This window comes from Buteo buteo, chromosome 1, assembly GCF_964188355.1.
Source record: "Buteo buteo chromosome 1, bButBut1.hap1.1, whole genome shotgun sequence".
Classification (NCBI taxonomy): Eukaryota; Metazoa; Chordata; class Aves; order Accipitriformes; family Accipitridae; genus Buteo; species Buteo buteo.
In genome coordinates this window covers 30,385,811-30,404,437 of record NC_134171.1, presented here as the reverse complement: position 1 = coordinate 30,404,437, position 18,627 = coordinate 30,385,811, and the positions used below count along the sequence as shown (strand labels likewise).

General features: G+C 36.2%; 1 protein-coding gene across 9 annotated transcripts in view; it reads right to left on the bottom strand.

Moving 5' to 3' along the window:
• The window catches only part of FIP1L1 (factor interacting with PAPOLA and CPSF1), a 44,494-nt gene that overhangs the window by 24,605 nt on the left and 1,262 nt on the right, over nucleotides 1-18,627 (bottom strand). For 4 of the 9 annotated variants that reach the window (XM_075025863.1, XM_075025883.1, XM_075025912.1 and 1 more), the window contains exons 3-9: nucleotides 16,346-16,403; nucleotides 12,722-12,825; nucleotides 10,460-10,521; nucleotides 10,152-10,259; nucleotides 8,864-8,994; nucleotides 8,512-8,580; nucleotides 6,114-6,223 (exon numbers count right to left, since the gene is read on the bottom strand). In XM_075025863.1, the coding sequence (XP_074881964.1) occupies nucleotides 6,114-6,223; nucleotides 8,512-8,580; nucleotides 8,864-8,994; nucleotides 10,152-10,259; nucleotides 10,460-10,521; nucleotides 12,722-12,825; nucleotides 16,346-16,403 (642 nt within the window). The remainder of the gene's footprint in view (nucleotides 1-6,113; nucleotides 6,224-8,511; nucleotides 8,581-8,863; nucleotides 8,995-10,151; nucleotides 10,260-10,459; nucleotides 10,522-12,721; nucleotides 12,826-16,345; nucleotides 16,404-18,627) is intronic. The other 5 variants (XM_075025893.1, XM_075025932.1, XM_075025903.1 and 2 more) reach the window with 3 other exon arrangements.

The following is an 18,627-nucleotide window of genomic DNA, read 5'->3' as shown; positions in this document are numbered from 1 at the left end:
CGGAAAAGAAGCAAAACCCATGGGTTGAGATAAGAATGGTTTAATAGAACAGAAAAGAAGAAACTAATAATAACGATAACACTAATAAAATGACAACAGCAATAATAAAAGGATTGGAATGTACAAATGATGCGCAGTGCAATTGCTCACCACCTGCTGATCGACACCCAGCTAGTCCCTGAGCAGCGATTCCCTGCCCCCACTCCCCAGTTCCTAATCTAGATGTGACGTCCCATGGTATGGAATACACTGTTGGCCAGTTTGGGTCAGCTGCCCTGGCTGTGTCCTGTGCCAACTTCTTGTGCCCCTCCAGCTTTCTCGCTGCCTGGGCATGAGCAGCTGAAAAATCCCTGACTTTAGACTAAACACTACTTAGCAACAACTGAAAACATCAGTGTCTTATCAACATTCTTCACATACTAAACTCAAAACATAGTACCTTACCAGCTACTAGGAATACAGTTAACTCTATCCCAGCTGAAACTAGGACAATCAGAAACATAGGTATTATTAAACAACTGATAAACCAACTGCTTCACTACAAAAAAAAAAGAAAAAAAAGACAACAGCAATCTTTGTAAAACAACAAAACTTTGTCTCAGTTTCCACTCTGAGAGCTCATTTGGTTTCAGAGTTCTAAGACACTGGTTCTCCTCCATCACTGGTATCTTACCTTAATTATCTAGAATTGTACCCTAGAAAACTCACTGTACCTAGCTTTAGTCCTTGTGTATGATAGATGACTCTCTTCTACAGCAGGAAGTCCCTCCACAGGTGACCCCCTGCTTGGCTTGCTCCGCTGTTTCACAGGGCTTCCACGTGGGAGTGATGTACTTCAAATTAAGACTCTTCCTGTCTTGCGCTGTTCGCACACTGCCAGCAGCTCTTGGAATCAGCATTGAAAACAGAGGCAATGGACACCAGTGCAAGAGTACTGGCCATTTAACTAATATTTGCATCAACCATACCACAGTAATACCAATTTTGGCTTGGGAAGCAGCCCAAATACAACACTGCCTTATCAAAGGAAGCAAATCTAGACTACCAGTTGGTTCCTAGACATAAACTTTACTGAAATGAACAGGGCTTTCACTTAATTTTTCTAGAGTCTGAAGAGTACATCTATGCTCACTCATTCTTACTTAGCTGGCGCTTTATAATTATTTTTTTAATAATGTTTTATAGTGATACGTCCATTGTTCTTCCCAACAGCTGCCAAGAGATTTAATTTTTTTGTAATGATGGAAGAGTTCAGGAATTTGCCATCATACCTTGAACTTGACAAATACTTTTTCCAAGACTGTGATAATGATTTCATTAAGTACTCCACTAAAAGAGCTTGAAATTGAACAAGAGAAAGCATATGTTCAGTTGCAATTGGAGCAGCAGATGACACCACTGTCAACAACGTAATCTTCACAAAGGCAAGAGAGGCATCTGAAGTGTCCAGAATTTCACAGTTCAACAGTTTTGTAAAAGGGGCAAATCTGAAGCCTCGGATCTTGATTAAGTCATAGCAAGTTGACACATGGGGAAATTTCAAAGACTCCCCAGTCACTATCTAGCTTAGTGATAAGATGTTAAGCAGGCATTACTAGGTTTCTGTCTCAGTGCTGTATGCAAAGAAAAGAAAGGGCTTGGTTTGTCCCTTACACTATCACGGCACCTGGGATACAGATGCATTACCAGTGGATACACCCAAACATAAAAAGGCAATCCACGCGTGTGGGATGCACATGAACCCACAGCAGAGTTCATACAAAGTGTAGCTTGAAAGGAACATTCCAGCAACTCAGTGAGTGACTTCACTCTAATTAGAGAATGGTTATTTACGACATATTTGCACTATGAATACCACCCTCCATGGAGATTTAATTCAGAACAATATCTCAATCTCATTTGGCAAGCTGAGTTTATTTAGGTTCTACAGAGCAAAGAGAAAGGGAGAAAAGAAGAAGAAAAAAAAAGACAAACCCAATTATTTTCCAAATTAATAGCTTCAGAAATCTCTTATCCCCACCACAAGTAATATAAATAATGATCTGCTTTTTGGACCACTCGCCCCCACCAACCCCACTTGTCAGAATTCAGAAACATTCTAACTACTGGATGCCACATTTATTCACTAGACCTACAGTCTAGTCTAAGAATTACATAATTATAGCATACTTTAAAAGCTGTATTTAATATGTTCTTGTGTTCCTTCTAGTCTTATGTGTTTTATGCTTTACTTTCCTCCTTTTGAGGACAGGCTCAATACAGAAATCATTGATATATGAACAGATATTTTTTCAAAATAGTATCTGAGTTTTCATCACTTAGCCTCACAAGGCCAGTTCATGAAACAAGAGAAACCTGTATATTTTCATAGTAATGACATATCACAAATCTATTTTCTATAAATATTCTGTTTATAGAAAGGCCCAAGCACGGAGAAAGCTGATACAATAGCCCATGATACTGACAGGCTAATCTCTCTGAAAGCAAAACTCACTTATATGTAATGTACTCTTTAGTAATAACCCAAAAAGCATAAATGGAGGTTAAAAAACCTAAGAGCTTCTGACAGAACGAAGTTTTGTGATGGACAGCTAGTCTAAATATTACTGGAATGAAAAAATACCAGTGTTTGCATCCAGCTTGTAAATGAAATTTCTGCTTATTTCTCTCCTGCTAAAGAAATACTATTGCACAGTCCTTGAGAAATGACATAAGGAAAAGCATTGGTCTAAAAACCAGTAAGATATCTCTATGACCTGGCTGGTTAGGACAGGTTTGAAATACGTCAAATCCTCCTCGTGTTCTAGAAAGCACTATACTCAAAAAAGATTCCTTCAAGTTTTTATCTAATTGTGACTATGCACACAATGAATCTTTAAACTACCAAACATTCTATTTTATACCATATTATTTGCATATGATGTGCATTCACTAAACCATTCCCATTACATTCTAACTCCTCTTTCAGGGTTACCCAACACTTTATGCTATTCAACAGCCCTAAATATCACAGAATCAAGCAGGAGTTTTAGGTATCATTTCTAAACAACTAATAGCTCAGCTACGATTAAGACAGTCATTGTTTATAAATTCAAGCAAAATTTCTCACACAGACATGTTGTATGAACAAGCACTGATTTTTTTCTTTGAATTAAACATTTAGGATGCAATTCTAGTGAAGTAGTAACTTTTATTTGCTGGTAAGCAATGATTCTGTTTCTATTTTGTAAACTACAACTTCCATGTTGGTAATAAGTAATATTCTTGCTAGACCTCAGCAATTTTTTTTTTTGAGAATTTCAACTGCGATCATATGCAAACATCTACTGTACTCAAAAAGGTAAAAACAGTAGGCACAAAATTATTTTAATGTCTGTGTAAAAACGAATGAAAAAAAGCAAACCCCACTATCTGTCCTCAGAGTTCCCATTAAAGAGAAATATGTGCTGCAATATCATGTGTAAAATCATCCATGAACTGATGTTTCAGTCCTGACTAGTAAATGGGGAATTAAAATGTCAAATTAGGATCATGACTTGACTTCCTCCCTTCCCAGCCTTAATTGGGGTGATTTTTCGCTCCCATATTGTTTCTGCCACTTTCTGATGCCTGAACTGGCTTTTCTGGAGGCAGTACACTGGAGGCATTGTGACTGAGAAGAGGTGCTGCTTCTGGTGAGATAAACTGCCTAGGTCTTTCTTTTCTTGTGTCCCTATCTTTTCTGCTCGGAGTTCCTCTTCTCCTCATGCCCAGCTCCTTACCAATCCCCACACCAATGCCGCTATACCCAGTTTTCCCTCCCTTTCACCAAATATATCAACTACTGTTAGAAGCTGAGAGAAGTTTTACTGCTACACGAGAAATGCTTCCAGCATTTTTACAATAAGGCTATTGCAAATGCCTCATGGCATAAAGGCAATTATTTTAAATTATCAAAGAGCTGGTTTGCCAAAAATTTTCTGCCTACCTAAAATTAACTCTTTAATTAAAGAAAAAAGAAAAGTCCAATCACATAAAACACTGCCTTGTTATAAAGAAGTTAGTAATACAGGTTTTTATATACAGAAAATAGTAGCTGCATTCTGGGGAAGTCATTCAAGTAGAAGCATATATAACCCATACAGTTAAGATGTAGTCATTCACTGAGCTACTCTCAGGCTTTTGAGCATACAATTTTCTTTCAAAATCTCTTCTGACCACTTGGTAGAAATACCTTTCTCTTTACACAAGAATTTATTTTAAGCAGATGTATCCAAAGGAGCAGACATTAAATATGGAAAGAAGTCAGTTTTGTCATTGTAACAAATTACAAATACAGTATTCACAATAAATGTATACAAAACAACCTTTTCTAACCACTGGAATGCACAAGTGATACAACTGGAAATGTACCATTTTGTTTCCTCTTTATCTGTGCAACAGACCAACTTCACTTACTGGCTTCTCATTCTTAAAGATATGCAGGTTTCCCAACCTTTGCTAAGGTAAACTTAGTTCCTGAAGAAAAAAAGACATGTCTTAGGTTTCTCAGGAAAGCTCTGATTAACAACCCATATACTAACTTTAAACCTTTAAAAATCAGAAAGATGGTCACTTAAACTTGAGATTGCTAACTTCAGGCAGAAAAAAAGTTTCAGAAAAAAATATGGTATAAAGACATCTATGGTAAGATAGATTTATCCTAGCTAGAGCATACAACAAATATTTTACTTATGAAGCCTACACCATGCACATGTATGACCTTACTGTATTAAGCTTTCTCACAACAAATGCAAATTTCACAGAATCACAGAATTTATGCAATGCATTTTTTCTACAACTTTAAGCTTAACTGCATTTTAATAACCTGGTCATTAGTTACTTCCTAAAGTATTTTAGAGATTCTCTGTCCACCAATGAGATGCACAAAGAATTGAAATCCTGTAACAAAACCTGTATTAGATACAGATTTGGAATCCTTACCCTGTGAACGGTACATTCAATTTTGAGAACTCTGTTACAAGAACATCACACATCAGAAGCAATTCAGAAACAAAAGTGAAAAAAATAGTTACAGGGTTGGTACAAAGCTTGAAAGACTTTTACTACTTCTTAGACAAAGAAAAATGGAAAAAAAAGAACTAAATCTACTAAAACCAGAGCAGTATAACCTGACAGGTCAGAAAAGAATTTAGGCTATCGGGAAGAAAAATGCAAGCAAGAGTATCAAGCAAGATTTTTTTTTTTTCCACCCAAGAGAAACATATTTGGGTGTTGAAATGACTCTTAAAGGATGGAACTGAACACAAGTGCCTCTGAATTAGTCAAGGTACTTCTGGACGCAGTGCTGAAGACAAGTCATAGATGCTAATCTTTAACTGTTGACAACAAAAGTGTACAACTTGCTCTACCTCTCTTATCATCATTTATAATACAACGGCTTTTAACTTCCACAGAACCAAAACTTCTAAACAGGATGACTTGATAACTGAAGTAAAGCAGAAGCATGGATTCATCCTAAGCCAAGTGCCAGGTATCAAACAGCAGTAGCTTAGATACAAAGGATAGAAGTTATTAAAGCCTGGGACTGGGAGAAGGAGGGGAAGAAGCCCTAGTAAGGAAGTAATTTCTCTCATTTCAAAGAAAGTACAGTAAAATATTTAAATATGGAGAAGCTAAAGCTACCTTGCAGGAAATATACTGGGCTCCAGGAATCCTTCCTGTTGTTGAAGTCACAGCTGTCTGATTCTGTCTTGTTTAACTGAAAAGATGTGTTAGCTAATACCCATTAAAGACACTAGCTAGAAACGTTTTGTTGGCCAATCTAATTCTACGCAAAAACCATGGTGTCATAGATCAACACCTAGATTTTTATAGCTGCCTTATTATTTGGTCCTGCTGTTTTTTCTCCCCTTTCCTTCTACTTTCTCTTTCCTGAATAGCCATGAAGGCACAACAGCATTCATGTGTAATGCTGACTGAAGGCTAAAAGTAATTAGGATCACTATTCCCCTCATTTCTACCTGTTACAGAAACATATTTTCCTGTTTTCCTACAAAATTCATGAACTTCAAATACATAGAAGTAACAGTATAAAAAGTTTTTTGGTCTGGAGTTACAACTGTCTAACTGACCTGTTTGTTGGAATTCCTGATTTGAATACGGCAGGAGGAGATGTGAAATCAGCTTTGGTCGACTGCACTGCCAACTCTTTCTCCAAATTTCCAGTTCTGCCCTGCTGTACCTTCAAAATAATGTTTCATTATTAGTTTAACCTCAGAAGTGTAGTAGCCCCAACACTCAACACAGCACATAGCCAACACAAAAAGAAAGTAAATCCAACTTTAATCAGATTTTTTAAAAACCATCAACTTTGCACAGCTAGTAAAATTCCGTATTTTATAAGGATATATTACTTAAGTACTGTGTTTAATATATAAGAAGCAATTATTACAGAAGATTAGACAGTTTTAATATTTATTTTCCAAGCATTTGATTTGGACATGAACAAACCAAACTGGTTTTCTTGTAGAATTTCCTGTATGAACAAAATAACATCTTAGTTTTTAAAAGCAGCAAACTTCTTAAAAAAAAAAAAAATCTTCATAATAATCTTAATGACAGATTTATCTAACAAGTCTGCTACCCAACAACAAACCATGAGACAAGAAACTGAGTGGATTTTCTGTCTGCTTTACTGACCATGAGATCTAGCAACCACTTAATTTCCAAGTCATACCAGGAAGTCACCTCATACTCTGGGTTATGCAAATTTTAAAAGATTTTTTCATTAGTTCAGACTGAATACTTCAAAAACATACTGCTGTTTCTGAAGTACTGCAAAATTCCAGAGACATGTTATTAAAGCTATGCAAGACCTTTGGTGCAAGTACTTCAAGTACTGCTTGACTTCAGCAGCACATTATACATGAAAGAAAAACTTACATGGACTAGCATTAAAGATAAACCTGTACTGATTCAGTTTTTAAAGATGCTGCCACTGTACCAACCACATAGCTACATCACTCTACATAGTTAGCTCACTCATGGTGTAACATCATATAGGCTGTGATCTCACAGTTTCTTGTAGGCAAGTGAACTACTAAGCTTTTGCAGAATCTTACTTCTAAACAGAGGCACCTCTTTCCCAAACACACAAAAATGCACTTAAGTACTTAAGATTCACTAAAAACTGAATTAAACTTTAGTATCCAGAAACATGAAAATCCCAAACCAAACCCAAAACTGACTAGGATTGGTTTAAGTATTTATCTGAAAAAATCTGTAAAACTTCTATTAATTAATAACTGGGAAATGTAGGAGACGAAGTCTTGCCATTCACAGAAGATTAATCCAAACATACCATGTAAATTACATGAGACTCAGTATTTCAGAAGAGTGGGGAAAAAGTTAATGAAATTACTTAATAATTATAGGGACTCCTTGTAAAATACATAACAAACTCTTACTTCAGACTCTTACAATGCAATTATTATCTGTACTGTTTGATCACAGGACCCCCAGAGAGTCAATATTGAGCTAGCAATAGGGAAGCTTTGGTTTGGAATACTTATCCTTCCTCCTTCAGGACAACAGTTCAGGGAAGTTTGAGAGTGTAATCAGCTGCAAATTGTAACTCCCATTGCCCATCATTCCATAATACTATTATAACGATAACTGAGGAAGGCAAAAAGCCCCGAAGAGCTTCTGATCTGTTCTTGCTAAGATAAAGTCAAAATGACTGGATACCCTCAAGTAGCATGAGGGGAAACAAAAACACCTGTCTGCAATTGACACTTCTGTCAACTATACAGAAGATGGCAACAAACAGTTCCAAGTCAGTTTAATGACAGTTCAAAAACAAAAATGACTGCATATTGAAAATAAGCAAAACAAATACCTTTGTATTTTAATTCCAATTTTAGTATCAAACAAAAGAGAAAATGAGAAAACAAGAAGTTGAAAAAAAATGTTCAATCCTCAAGATAAATCTTGTCATATAGATTTTTCTGCTCTCTGAAAATCAGCATTTCTGAAGGGAAAAACATTATATATAACTCGATTTATTGCCATCTAATCCCAAGAGAACAGAAAAATATGGAAGATTGATTTTCACATCCGAGTTGCCAAGGATAAGTGTTACAAAACACAGTAAGAGCTACAAGGCCACAGGAAAAATAAACATGCCATAATCTACAAAAGCATCCCCGGCACATCTGCACAAATTCTTTAATCCGCACAAACAAATGCACTACAACTAAAAATAAACTGTCATATAAAAGAAAAATTAGTTTCATTGGGAAATTTTTTAGTTCACCAGGCCACTAACTCACGTGCTTGCAAAAGGGTGACGAACAAAGCAACACTTTTTAATCAGCATTTGGTGACATACGGAGAAAGTCGCTGATGTACGATGAGAGTTTGAAATAATGGCTACATCCGTTTCAGTTGTTGTTCTATCACTCTGTGGTGGCATGGGAAGCAATACTCAACAAAAATGAGAGCAACCAACAAAAGTTTACTAAAATTCACCTTAAAAAGATGGTATCTGCCATCGAGAATCTCTGCACTTGGTCTTACTTCCATAGCATTGTCTTCAGCCTAAGTTAAATAACACATTGCCCATTAAGACACCATACAACTCTTAAGTGATGGGCCACAATCTGAATAATGGTACAGATGCAATCTAGCTGTAGCTAGTCTGTCACACTATTCACACAAATTGCCAGTGAAGCAACACAGGAGCACTCTAGACTTGGGGTGGGGAGTCAGGTGCAAACTCACTGAACAAATGCACAGAACTGAGCAGAACAAGCTTATGACACACAAGCAGCTTTTCAGGGAAAAAAAGCATGTAGAACACCACAAAAGTTGTACTAATTACCGTAATTTTATTCGTGGCTGAGGTAACTGGTAAAATTTCAAGACCCATTCGTATTCTCTTTTGTTTTTCACAGTAAGCTTTCCAGGTATCTTCATTGAACCCATAGTTGAAATAATCAGAGAGATCAGCCCCTTTAAATAGAAAAGCGTAGGTTTTTAGGATATTACAAAGTTCATCTTTTCTTCACTGAACATACATACAACTCTATTAATAACATCAAAACAGCTTAGGTATTGATCTATAAACATACTACTGAAATGTACAATTCAGTCTTACATCAGTAAACACAGAGTATTCACGGTTAAGACTATAAAACCAGAAAAATTTAATCCGAAAGAGTATCTTGCCTAGCATCCTGTCCCAGGGATCAAGAGCAGATACTTACAGAGTATCATAGGATATTATCATCCCCATATCATTACAATAGGACAAATATAAGATCTACAGGTCTACTCTATGTTCAGTGAAGAACCATTCCCTTTTGCTTGTTCTGTATTTTGACTCCTCATTTCGTTTTGACTCCTAGTTTCATTTGAAGCCACGAAGTACTTTTATTGTAAGAGAGAGACTAGACATAACTCATATGCACAGAATATATTTCAAATAGCTAACAGTTCAAACACCAGAATAGTATTAAAGGCTTTTTTCCATTTTGTAGACACTATTTGCATTGCCAAAGCAATATACAAACACTAGGAAAAACTATACACAGCAGCAAGTTGTACTGCCACTAAAAAACCCAACCAACACTGGTATTAGACAAGTCTGGCCAAATCACTCGAGCCAATCAGACAATACAAACAGGAGACTTATGGAAAGCCCATGCAGTACCAGCTGCTTCTTCAAAGCTTATGGACGTCTATGCATGAACACAAACAAGCACAAGCAGTTACGTTACACCTTTCTTCATGTTCAAACCTGCTAGAACTATTTTCCTTTCTGCTTTATCTTCTGTCCTATGGCACACACCCATGGCAGTAATCTCCATAGAAATACAGTTTTCCAAGGAGAGTTCAGGATATACATGTATTAAAAAAAATAAAGGGCATGTCCTACAGTCTCTTTTTGCTGATGTATGTGCAGGATGTATACTAAGAAACATGGCACATCAACACACTCTGTGACACACCACAAAGGCAACAAGTAACTTAGCTGCTTTTGTCAAGTTATATTGTACAGTATCTTCTAGCTATAGGGTAAGTAACATCTACATGCAGTAAATGGGAATTATTATTAAAAATAACCTACTGAATACCAACATATCAGCTAATGTAAACCAGTGCATTACCTGGCTTTCTCCAAGGTTTATCTTCAAAAGAATCTAAATCTACTTCCAGAAGTGGCACACCATTAATACTCCCTGGTGCATCTAGATCCACCCCTTTAACTTTTGCACCTGTGAAGAAAAGTTAGAAAGTTAGACCCTTCTGTCTCTACCAAAGAGAGTATTAACAGTTGTAACACACTTAAAATAGAAATAAAAAGTCAGATTTAAATTTATCAAGAAGTTTTGGAAGTGAAAATTATTTCCTTCATCCAAAACAATCAACAATTTTTTTCGCATTTTTACTAATATTACTATGTAAATTTTCTTACCAGAAGATCCATAAGCTCGTCCTCCTGTCTTAATATTGAGATTCACAGGTGCTGCTCCATAACTTAAAGAAATTAACAAAAAGCTAATTAGACAGAGAGAACTCTTAAAACAGAAGAAAACACAAAACACGAGTTAGCTAGATCCAGAAACAAAACTGGACCCAGGCTCAATCGCCATCCTGAATCTCTAGCTTCCCAAGTTGGTAACACTGTAAAAGTAAAGAGATCAGCCTAGGAGGAAGAGAGTGTACCTTTCTATGCTCAGTAGCAACTTCTCCAACTAATAAACAGTTGTGAAGCAAGTCCCAGTCACTCTTCCTGAGTTGAAAGGATAAAGACCTTGATAGAAACAAGAATGGACAGAACCAGAAGAAGAGAGAAAGGAAAAATGCAGTTCATTTAAGGATACAGATGACACTCTGGGATTAGAGTAAAAACAAAATAAAAAAAAAGAAAGGGTTTAGACAGATGCTTTTCTCTTTTCATAATTATTCCCTTTAATCTGTACAGAAGTGGAAAATACAAGCATTTCTTTACAATGATTGAAAGGCTGTCTGTTTCAATGTACTTCTAGCTATCACCTATCCTTGTGACCAACAGAAAAGTACGTAATATTTCACTTTCCAAAACACTTGAGAGCTTTCTTCATAAAAATGCAGTCAGAAATCTAGATACTGAACTGATTTAACTACCTGAGGAATTACAGGATTGTTCATTTGGAACATTAAGAGGTAGCTTTTGCTACCATTTGCATGCAATGTATCTTACCCTCACAGGTGGTATCAGCCCATAAACATAATGAGACTAGCATATAATTAGAAGGCAGTGTATAGTTTACAGTACCACTTCCATTAGTTTTCACTCAAATGCTACAACAGTACAAAACTGACACAAAACATTTAACCTTCTGATCTGCCATCCTCTGTTTGTGCTTGACCGTCAAACACGTTACTTTTTTTTAAACAGCAGTTGACTACTGTATGAAAAATCATTTAATCCTATAAAAGGAACTTGTTATACTGAAGTTAAAACGAACAGCAATGCTGACTTTGGTTTAGGTTACTGCCCTTCCATGAACTTTCTGTCCAATTTGCCCAGAAAAAAAGGTTTTTCAGAAAACAACCATTTCTACATAAAACTTTCTAATTAGAGTTAGGATCATCTGCTTATTGTTTTCTGTATTCATGGAAAGAGCACCAGCAAATCCACTGAGAATATAAATCTAGTTTTGCTTTAGTCTCACAAAATTTGAGGTCGCTTCCTACACCACAAGCATACTGCAAGTTATTGGAAGCTGACAAATAAAGAACTGAAAGAATTGCTATCTTTTATATTACATTGATTTGCACAGTTATTTTAGGATTTGAAATACTGGAAGTTTAAAAATATTATGTTTCAAAAAATGAGTAAATTGCCTGCATTCTGAAGTTAAGAACACAATAATATACATGATTCAGACCTACCTGCAGACCTGTCATAATTCTATTACGAAATGACGCCCTAGTAACTCTGGTTTTAATAAGCATAAAAACATTAGGATTGCCAAGACAAACAAGCAGACCACTTCCCTCAAAAAACTTCCATGTAATAAAAAATAATATTTCATGATTTGGGGTAAAATTAATACTGTTCAAAAGTGTTCAGTGAAAAACAAGCCCTTTATCAAGAGAAGAAGGAATATGAGACAATAACAGCAGCAAAAAATTTCTTGAATGGTACAAATGCCTAAAACGTGATCTTGAGAAATTATGTCCAGAGATTGGGAGCTCAATCCTGAAGTACATTAAAATCCTATTTGAGAACATCAATAGGAATTGAAAGTATAGAGGTCTAATTAGAACTGTATCCGCTACAAACAGAAGCAAGGACAAATGTTTCTAATGTTCTCTGTGCTTATCTCTCTATTATTTGCAAGAAAAATGTCACCATCACAATAATGACCCTAAAAATGCTATGTAACATAGCCACTCCATAATAAAACTCAACACTTGACTTTACAAACTTAATACAATTATTTCTCAAAATCTGAAACCAAAATTTAACTCCTACAACAGCTCTTCCTTTAAGACATCTCATTGGTTTAATTTCACTTTTTTTGTTTTCAAGTCATTGCATCATTGAAAACATTGCTGAAAAGCTGAAAAATACTAAATTGAGACGAATTATGCATATAATTTGACACTGACAAGTGTTAAAGAGCCTGAACTAATACTTATATGTGATCTTGAAAGTCCCCCCAGTTAATGTTTGCAAATAACTTACCCATACTGTGGAGCTCCTGTTTTAATATCCCCTATGGTGACTTGAACATCATCTTCATCATCATCACTATCACTATCACTGTCATCCTCAGCCTCTGCCACCTTCTACGAAAGAAAAAGTCATTGCTTAGACAAAAAGCAGTCACTTACCTTTACAGTGGAAAAATAATCCAGACAAAACTATCCGTTCTAGAAATCTTTGAAAGAAAATTCTCTTTTTCCTAGAACTCAGAAGCCAGTAGCATTAACAGCAAATTTAGGAGGCTCATCTGCTGAAATGCTACAAGTATCCAAAACATCTGGATCAATATAGGGAAGTATCTTTAAAACTAAGCTCTGTTTCTGAAACATGGTATTACCTAAATAAACATAAAATAGTTTCCACTATCTAATATCCTTTTTCCCCTCTATCTAGCTCATACACACCAGTTCTACTCTTATCTTGTCACTCAGGGAAGAACTTAAAGATATGCAAGACTAGCTTCTTGCCATCCTTCATTACATATCCAGAGTAACTCAAATAAAAGTTTTTCCAATTGTAGATGAACACTGCACTTCAGAGAAATCTAATCAGTTACTAACATCAGTAAACTATATAAAATACTTGAGATTTTTCAGTGACCAGGCTGAAAAAACCAGATACAAGATCACACTGCATGCTGTCCTGTTCCATTGCATTCAAGCTTTCTGGTAAGTAAACAGTCATGCCAGTTCACACCAAGAGTTCATTCAGTCCAGTGTTTTGGGTTTGTTTGGTGTTTTGTTTTGGCTTTCCCCTCCCAGCAACCACAGGGGAGAGAAAAAACAGGGCAAACACATATGATGCTCCTCCCTAACACTTTTTTCAGCTGCTGACTATTATCAGCTCAGGGTATTTCCTAAGCCAGTTATGGTTTGTCTGTTTAGTAACCCCCAATGGATCTTTTTCTTAAGTACTTGCCCAGACTTCCCTTGACTCATATAAACTCCCAGCAGCGACACTCTCTTTGGCAAGGAGTTCCATAGCACTGTCTACTGCATGAAGATCCAACCTCTTTTATTTGTTTTCATCATGGCTCCTACAATTTTCATATGAGAATTGGGACTGTTAAATGAAAAGGACTGTGAGGAGTGAATCCTTATAGTCTCCACACATGATTTTGTTAGCCTTCATCGTATCCTATGTATGCCTGTCTTCCAGGCTAAGAAGTCCTTGCTTACTCAGCCACTCCTTGTATGGAAGCTCCCTTGATGACTCTTGCTGTTCTCTCAACTTTTCTCAGTTGAAGTAAAGCCTTTACAGTGTGAGGAGAACAGAACAGCACACAGAATTCAGGGTGCAATTGAACCATGAATTTATGGTATAACGATATCTTCCATTTTGTTCTCTATTCATTTTCTGTAGATTCCAAGGTTTAACTGCTTTTTAGACTCCAGACAAGCAACTAACCATTAATTTCATGATCTTTCTGTGTTTCTTAGTGCATCCCTCCTAAGTGGCAGTGATCAGCTCAGAGACCACCATTTTATTTGTAAACCTGTTTTTCCTCCCATGAACATCACTCTTCTTTCTCTATACAGAATTTCAATAACCATTTACTAACCAGTCAGGTCTTCACAGATAGTCCTTGCTCTTACTATCTTGAATAACTTTGTAACATCAGAAAACTTGTGATCCCACAACTTACCCCTTTTCCAAGTAATTTATAAACACATTAAACACCACACGTTATGCACAACATTCTAGGGAATCCCCACTGGAGGTGACTTCCTTCAACGTGAAAACTGAACCTTTAATTCTACCCTCTGTTTTCTATTTTTACACATCAATTATCCATGTGGGACTCATTCTATAGCTGCTTAGTTTTCTTGAAATCCTTTGGTGAGGAACCTCTTCAACAACTTTGTGGAACCCAAGTGAACTTTATCAACCAGATCACCCTTATTCACATATTTGTTGAATCTTTCAGCAAGAGGCTGAACATACCAAAGTTGATTCTGCCCAGGTAGCCTGCAGTTAGTTATCCAAGCACAGCTGAGCTTCAGCCTTTATCTATTATACCATTTATTAACTTGCCTGGTACATAAATTAGACAAAAATAAGCAGCTGCACAGAAGATAAGATGTTGGAGTGCAGTTCATCCTTGCTATACAACATTAATATAATTTACATAACATTTAAGAGTCTAACGTGTGTGTGTGTGTGTGTGTGTTTCTAGATCACCATAGATATTCTGTAAATAACAGCTGAAGATGGAAGACAGTCTTTGAATGCCTCACTGCTGAAAAGTACAAGTTAACCACTCTCTCACACACCAGGCAACCCACACAGCAGAGAGCCACTACAAATGCATCAAACAGAAAATAAAATTTTGTCTGGAGCATGTACCTTTTCAACCAAACCCAATTTCACTTATAAACAATGATTTCTTAGTTCCCTCCTCATCGGAATATTCACCTTTTCTTATTCAACCAACTTGAACACCACCCATTTTTCTAGGTTGCTGCTGACCCTTCATGTGCACCTTTCACCATGAAGTTCTCAGTTTTATGGAGATGTTCTAATGATATCCTAACAATGGTAGGATTTATATAGGTGAAAAACACAAAGATATGCAAGTACAAGGAAACTGCACCAATGAGGATTTTCAGAAATATTTTTAAATCACCAAGTCCAAAAAAGGATACTATTGTCTCCTTTTACCTAACATATTAAATCTATTTCCCACTTACAGTATTAGCATCAGCACAAAAAGCCTTTGGTGCACTTAAAATAAAGAGCTTTTCAGTTTAAACAACTGAAGTAAGTTTAAGTTTTTATAATTTTTTCCCCAACTTTCAGTAAGTTGTAATATCTTTTATAACTAAGGTATCAGACTTACTGAAAAAAAAATATACTTTTGAGAGAGGCCAGTCCTTAGAACTTGCACAAGTATCATTACAATGGTTTCTCCATCACTTAAGAGAATTCTTGCAAAATATAAGCTAAAATATCCCAGTGAGGTAAAATTACAATTTTTTCATAGGACAAATTTAAACTGTTCCCATTCACAGTAAACTGAGGCCTTTTATTAACATTGCAACTGCAAATTTCATTTCCTGGTCCTTTCCTTCATCATACTAACACTGAAGTTAAACTGAACATTGAAGACTACTACCAAACAAGTCTGTTTTGTTGCCTCTGAAAGGCACATGTAATTTATCTCTTGGTCTGCATTCTCCCACAGTCCTGCAAATGCTGATTGTTTATCACGTTCAAAAAAGAAAAATGATCAGAGGATTTTACTTTCCTCTCTGTGAGGAAAAATAGAGAGTATCATTTTGAAAAGGGTATCTTTGAGAACAGACAGCTGTCTTGACGCACCGTCTTTCCCCCCCCCAAAATGGAAGTACTATTCATTTATTTTCTGTAAGTTAGATTTAAAAAGTGGACTGCAGCTGGAAATCAGAGTTCCTAATTTAGTAATCTCTACAGAGTTTCTGCAGATAGTGTCAAACACCTTTCAGGAAAAAAAAAAAAAAAAAAAAAAAAATCAAAGGCATACACTTCCACATTAATTCATTTAATTATAAGTCCTAGCCGAATTACGAATACCTCTTAAGTCAAAACAAATTAAAGCAGTATTTCAAAAACATTTAAAACTACCGTTTTCACAACGCCATTTTCTGCTGCGTCCTCTTCGTTTCCAGGTGGGGGCGGAGCACTTGAACAAAAACAAACAGGAAAAGATGAAACTAGGTATTTATGCAGATAGTATTTCACACATACCAGCTAATGAAAAAAGCCTTGCTACATCACTCAAGAGAAGAGCCAAAGCTCCAGCTATCTTCTGCATTAATTAAAAAAAAAACAAACCAGAAAAAATTTCTAGATGAATATAACTTTATATTAGCAGGATAATATTTAGCTATCATAAATCATACTAACTGGATGTTTGTAGAATACTTGGACATAATAAGGCATTACACCTGGATACTCTTGAAATCAAAGTGAAATCTTCCACAATATATGAAGGGAGAATAACAGCTTCCCGCCCCTGCAGACTGACACTTTTCAAAGACATAATGGAAAAAGCATTTAAATACCCATAGGTAATGTGGCACTGAATCAAAATTCCCATATCTGCATTGTGAAATTTTCTTCCACCATATGGAATAGATACAATTCAATGATGAATTCAATTATATTTTAACTGCATGCTGAAAACTAAAAATTTTAAAACTACCGGTCTACCTAAAATGACCAGCACTGTCAAATCCATGCAAATGAGCTGTCTCACTGGGCTTACCTACTGCTGTTTCTTAACAGCAATATTTTCATTTCCACAGTTCCATTAACTGTTAGGATATTGCATCACAATTAGCAGAGTAAGCAGGGAGCCATTTAGAAACAATATTCTTTCACTGAAAAGATATTTCTGAAATGGAGTGAGCAACTGCCAATTTTTATTGAATAGAATGATTTTGATCCTGTCTTCTGTGGACAAAATACCCACTCATGAGCGTTGCACCAAAACCCAACACAGACCAAGTACGACCCCAAGGATTCAAGTTTGAGCATTTCACTTCACCACCCAGGAAAATGACAGACTAGCGACAGAATCTGAATAAAACCTCGCAATTTTTATATATACAAAGAATGCCAAAACTGAGAGGCCAGAGGCCAAAACTTTTAACAGGTAAACTGTCACCACACTTCCAGAGTTCCAAACACAACTCATAAGACGCATAAGCTACCATTTGTTATGCCTTTTAGTCCATAACTATGTATTGAGGCAGACAAATGTCAAGCTAGACACTACTGACGAGAAACTGGAGTAAAACACCCCTGTTTCTAAAGATCATTTCAATTGCCATGCAAGTAATTTTCTTCAACAACTCTAATACTGACAAAAGGTACCAGGTCAAGAAAAGGAATAAATTGATATGGAATAGCTTCCAAATAAAAAGCAAATAAATAATTAGAACTCTTTGTTCTGGAAAAGAGATGATTCAAGACTAATGTGACAGAGGTCTAGAACACTGTTAAGTGACATGGAAAAGGTGACAGGAAACTACTCTTTCTTATACTACAAGAACTAATGGGAATCAAATAATTGCATCTAGTAGCTGCTTCAAAATGATATTGTATATAGTCAAGTGGTAGAGATCATTATTGCTGTATCACACTGTGCCTGTCAAAAGTTGATGTCAGTTCAAAAAAGCAACTGAGCAAACTTACAGACAAGAAGTCCACCAAGGGTAACTAAATTCAAGAGCTCTCATTGAAAAAAAATCTCTGTTGACTGGAAGCATTTATAAAAAGTAAAAACACAGGTTTTCTTGCATTGGCTTCCCCTTTATTTGTTTAATTTGACAATCAACATTTTCCGTACTTTACCAATTGTGAGACTTCTTTCATTCAGTATGAGAGACTTATGCCCATTTCCAGTCAGTCCTTGCTACCAACCTCCATCAACTTAGCTAGCTTCTCAAAGGAGCATCTTTGTGCTGTCTCATACAGCCCCTTATTAAATCAAGCTGGCTCCCTCAAACGCTTCCAAAGCTTTTTCTAAATTTCTTTCAAATACTCTCTTACTAATAAAAACAACCACCCCAAAACCCAAAGTAGATGTGTTATGCAACCTGCACATCAAGCTAGCTGGTAATCTTCCACTGCTTCCTTGTATTCCTCTTCTTGTAACTACATTGTAAACTCTTCGGGAGACAAGACTGTCTTTTAATTTCTACATCGTCCAGAACAAATGAAGTCCTGATCCATTAATAAGACTGCAAAGCACAATAATTACAGAAATAAAAGACCTGCTGGTATGTTGTGAGGGGCTACTGCTGTCCATACTGTTAAAACTTAAAATAACTTTCATATGCAAGTGTCCCAATTTCACAGGTAAAACCATTTCACAGAAAAGCCAAGTCATTCTAGCAGGC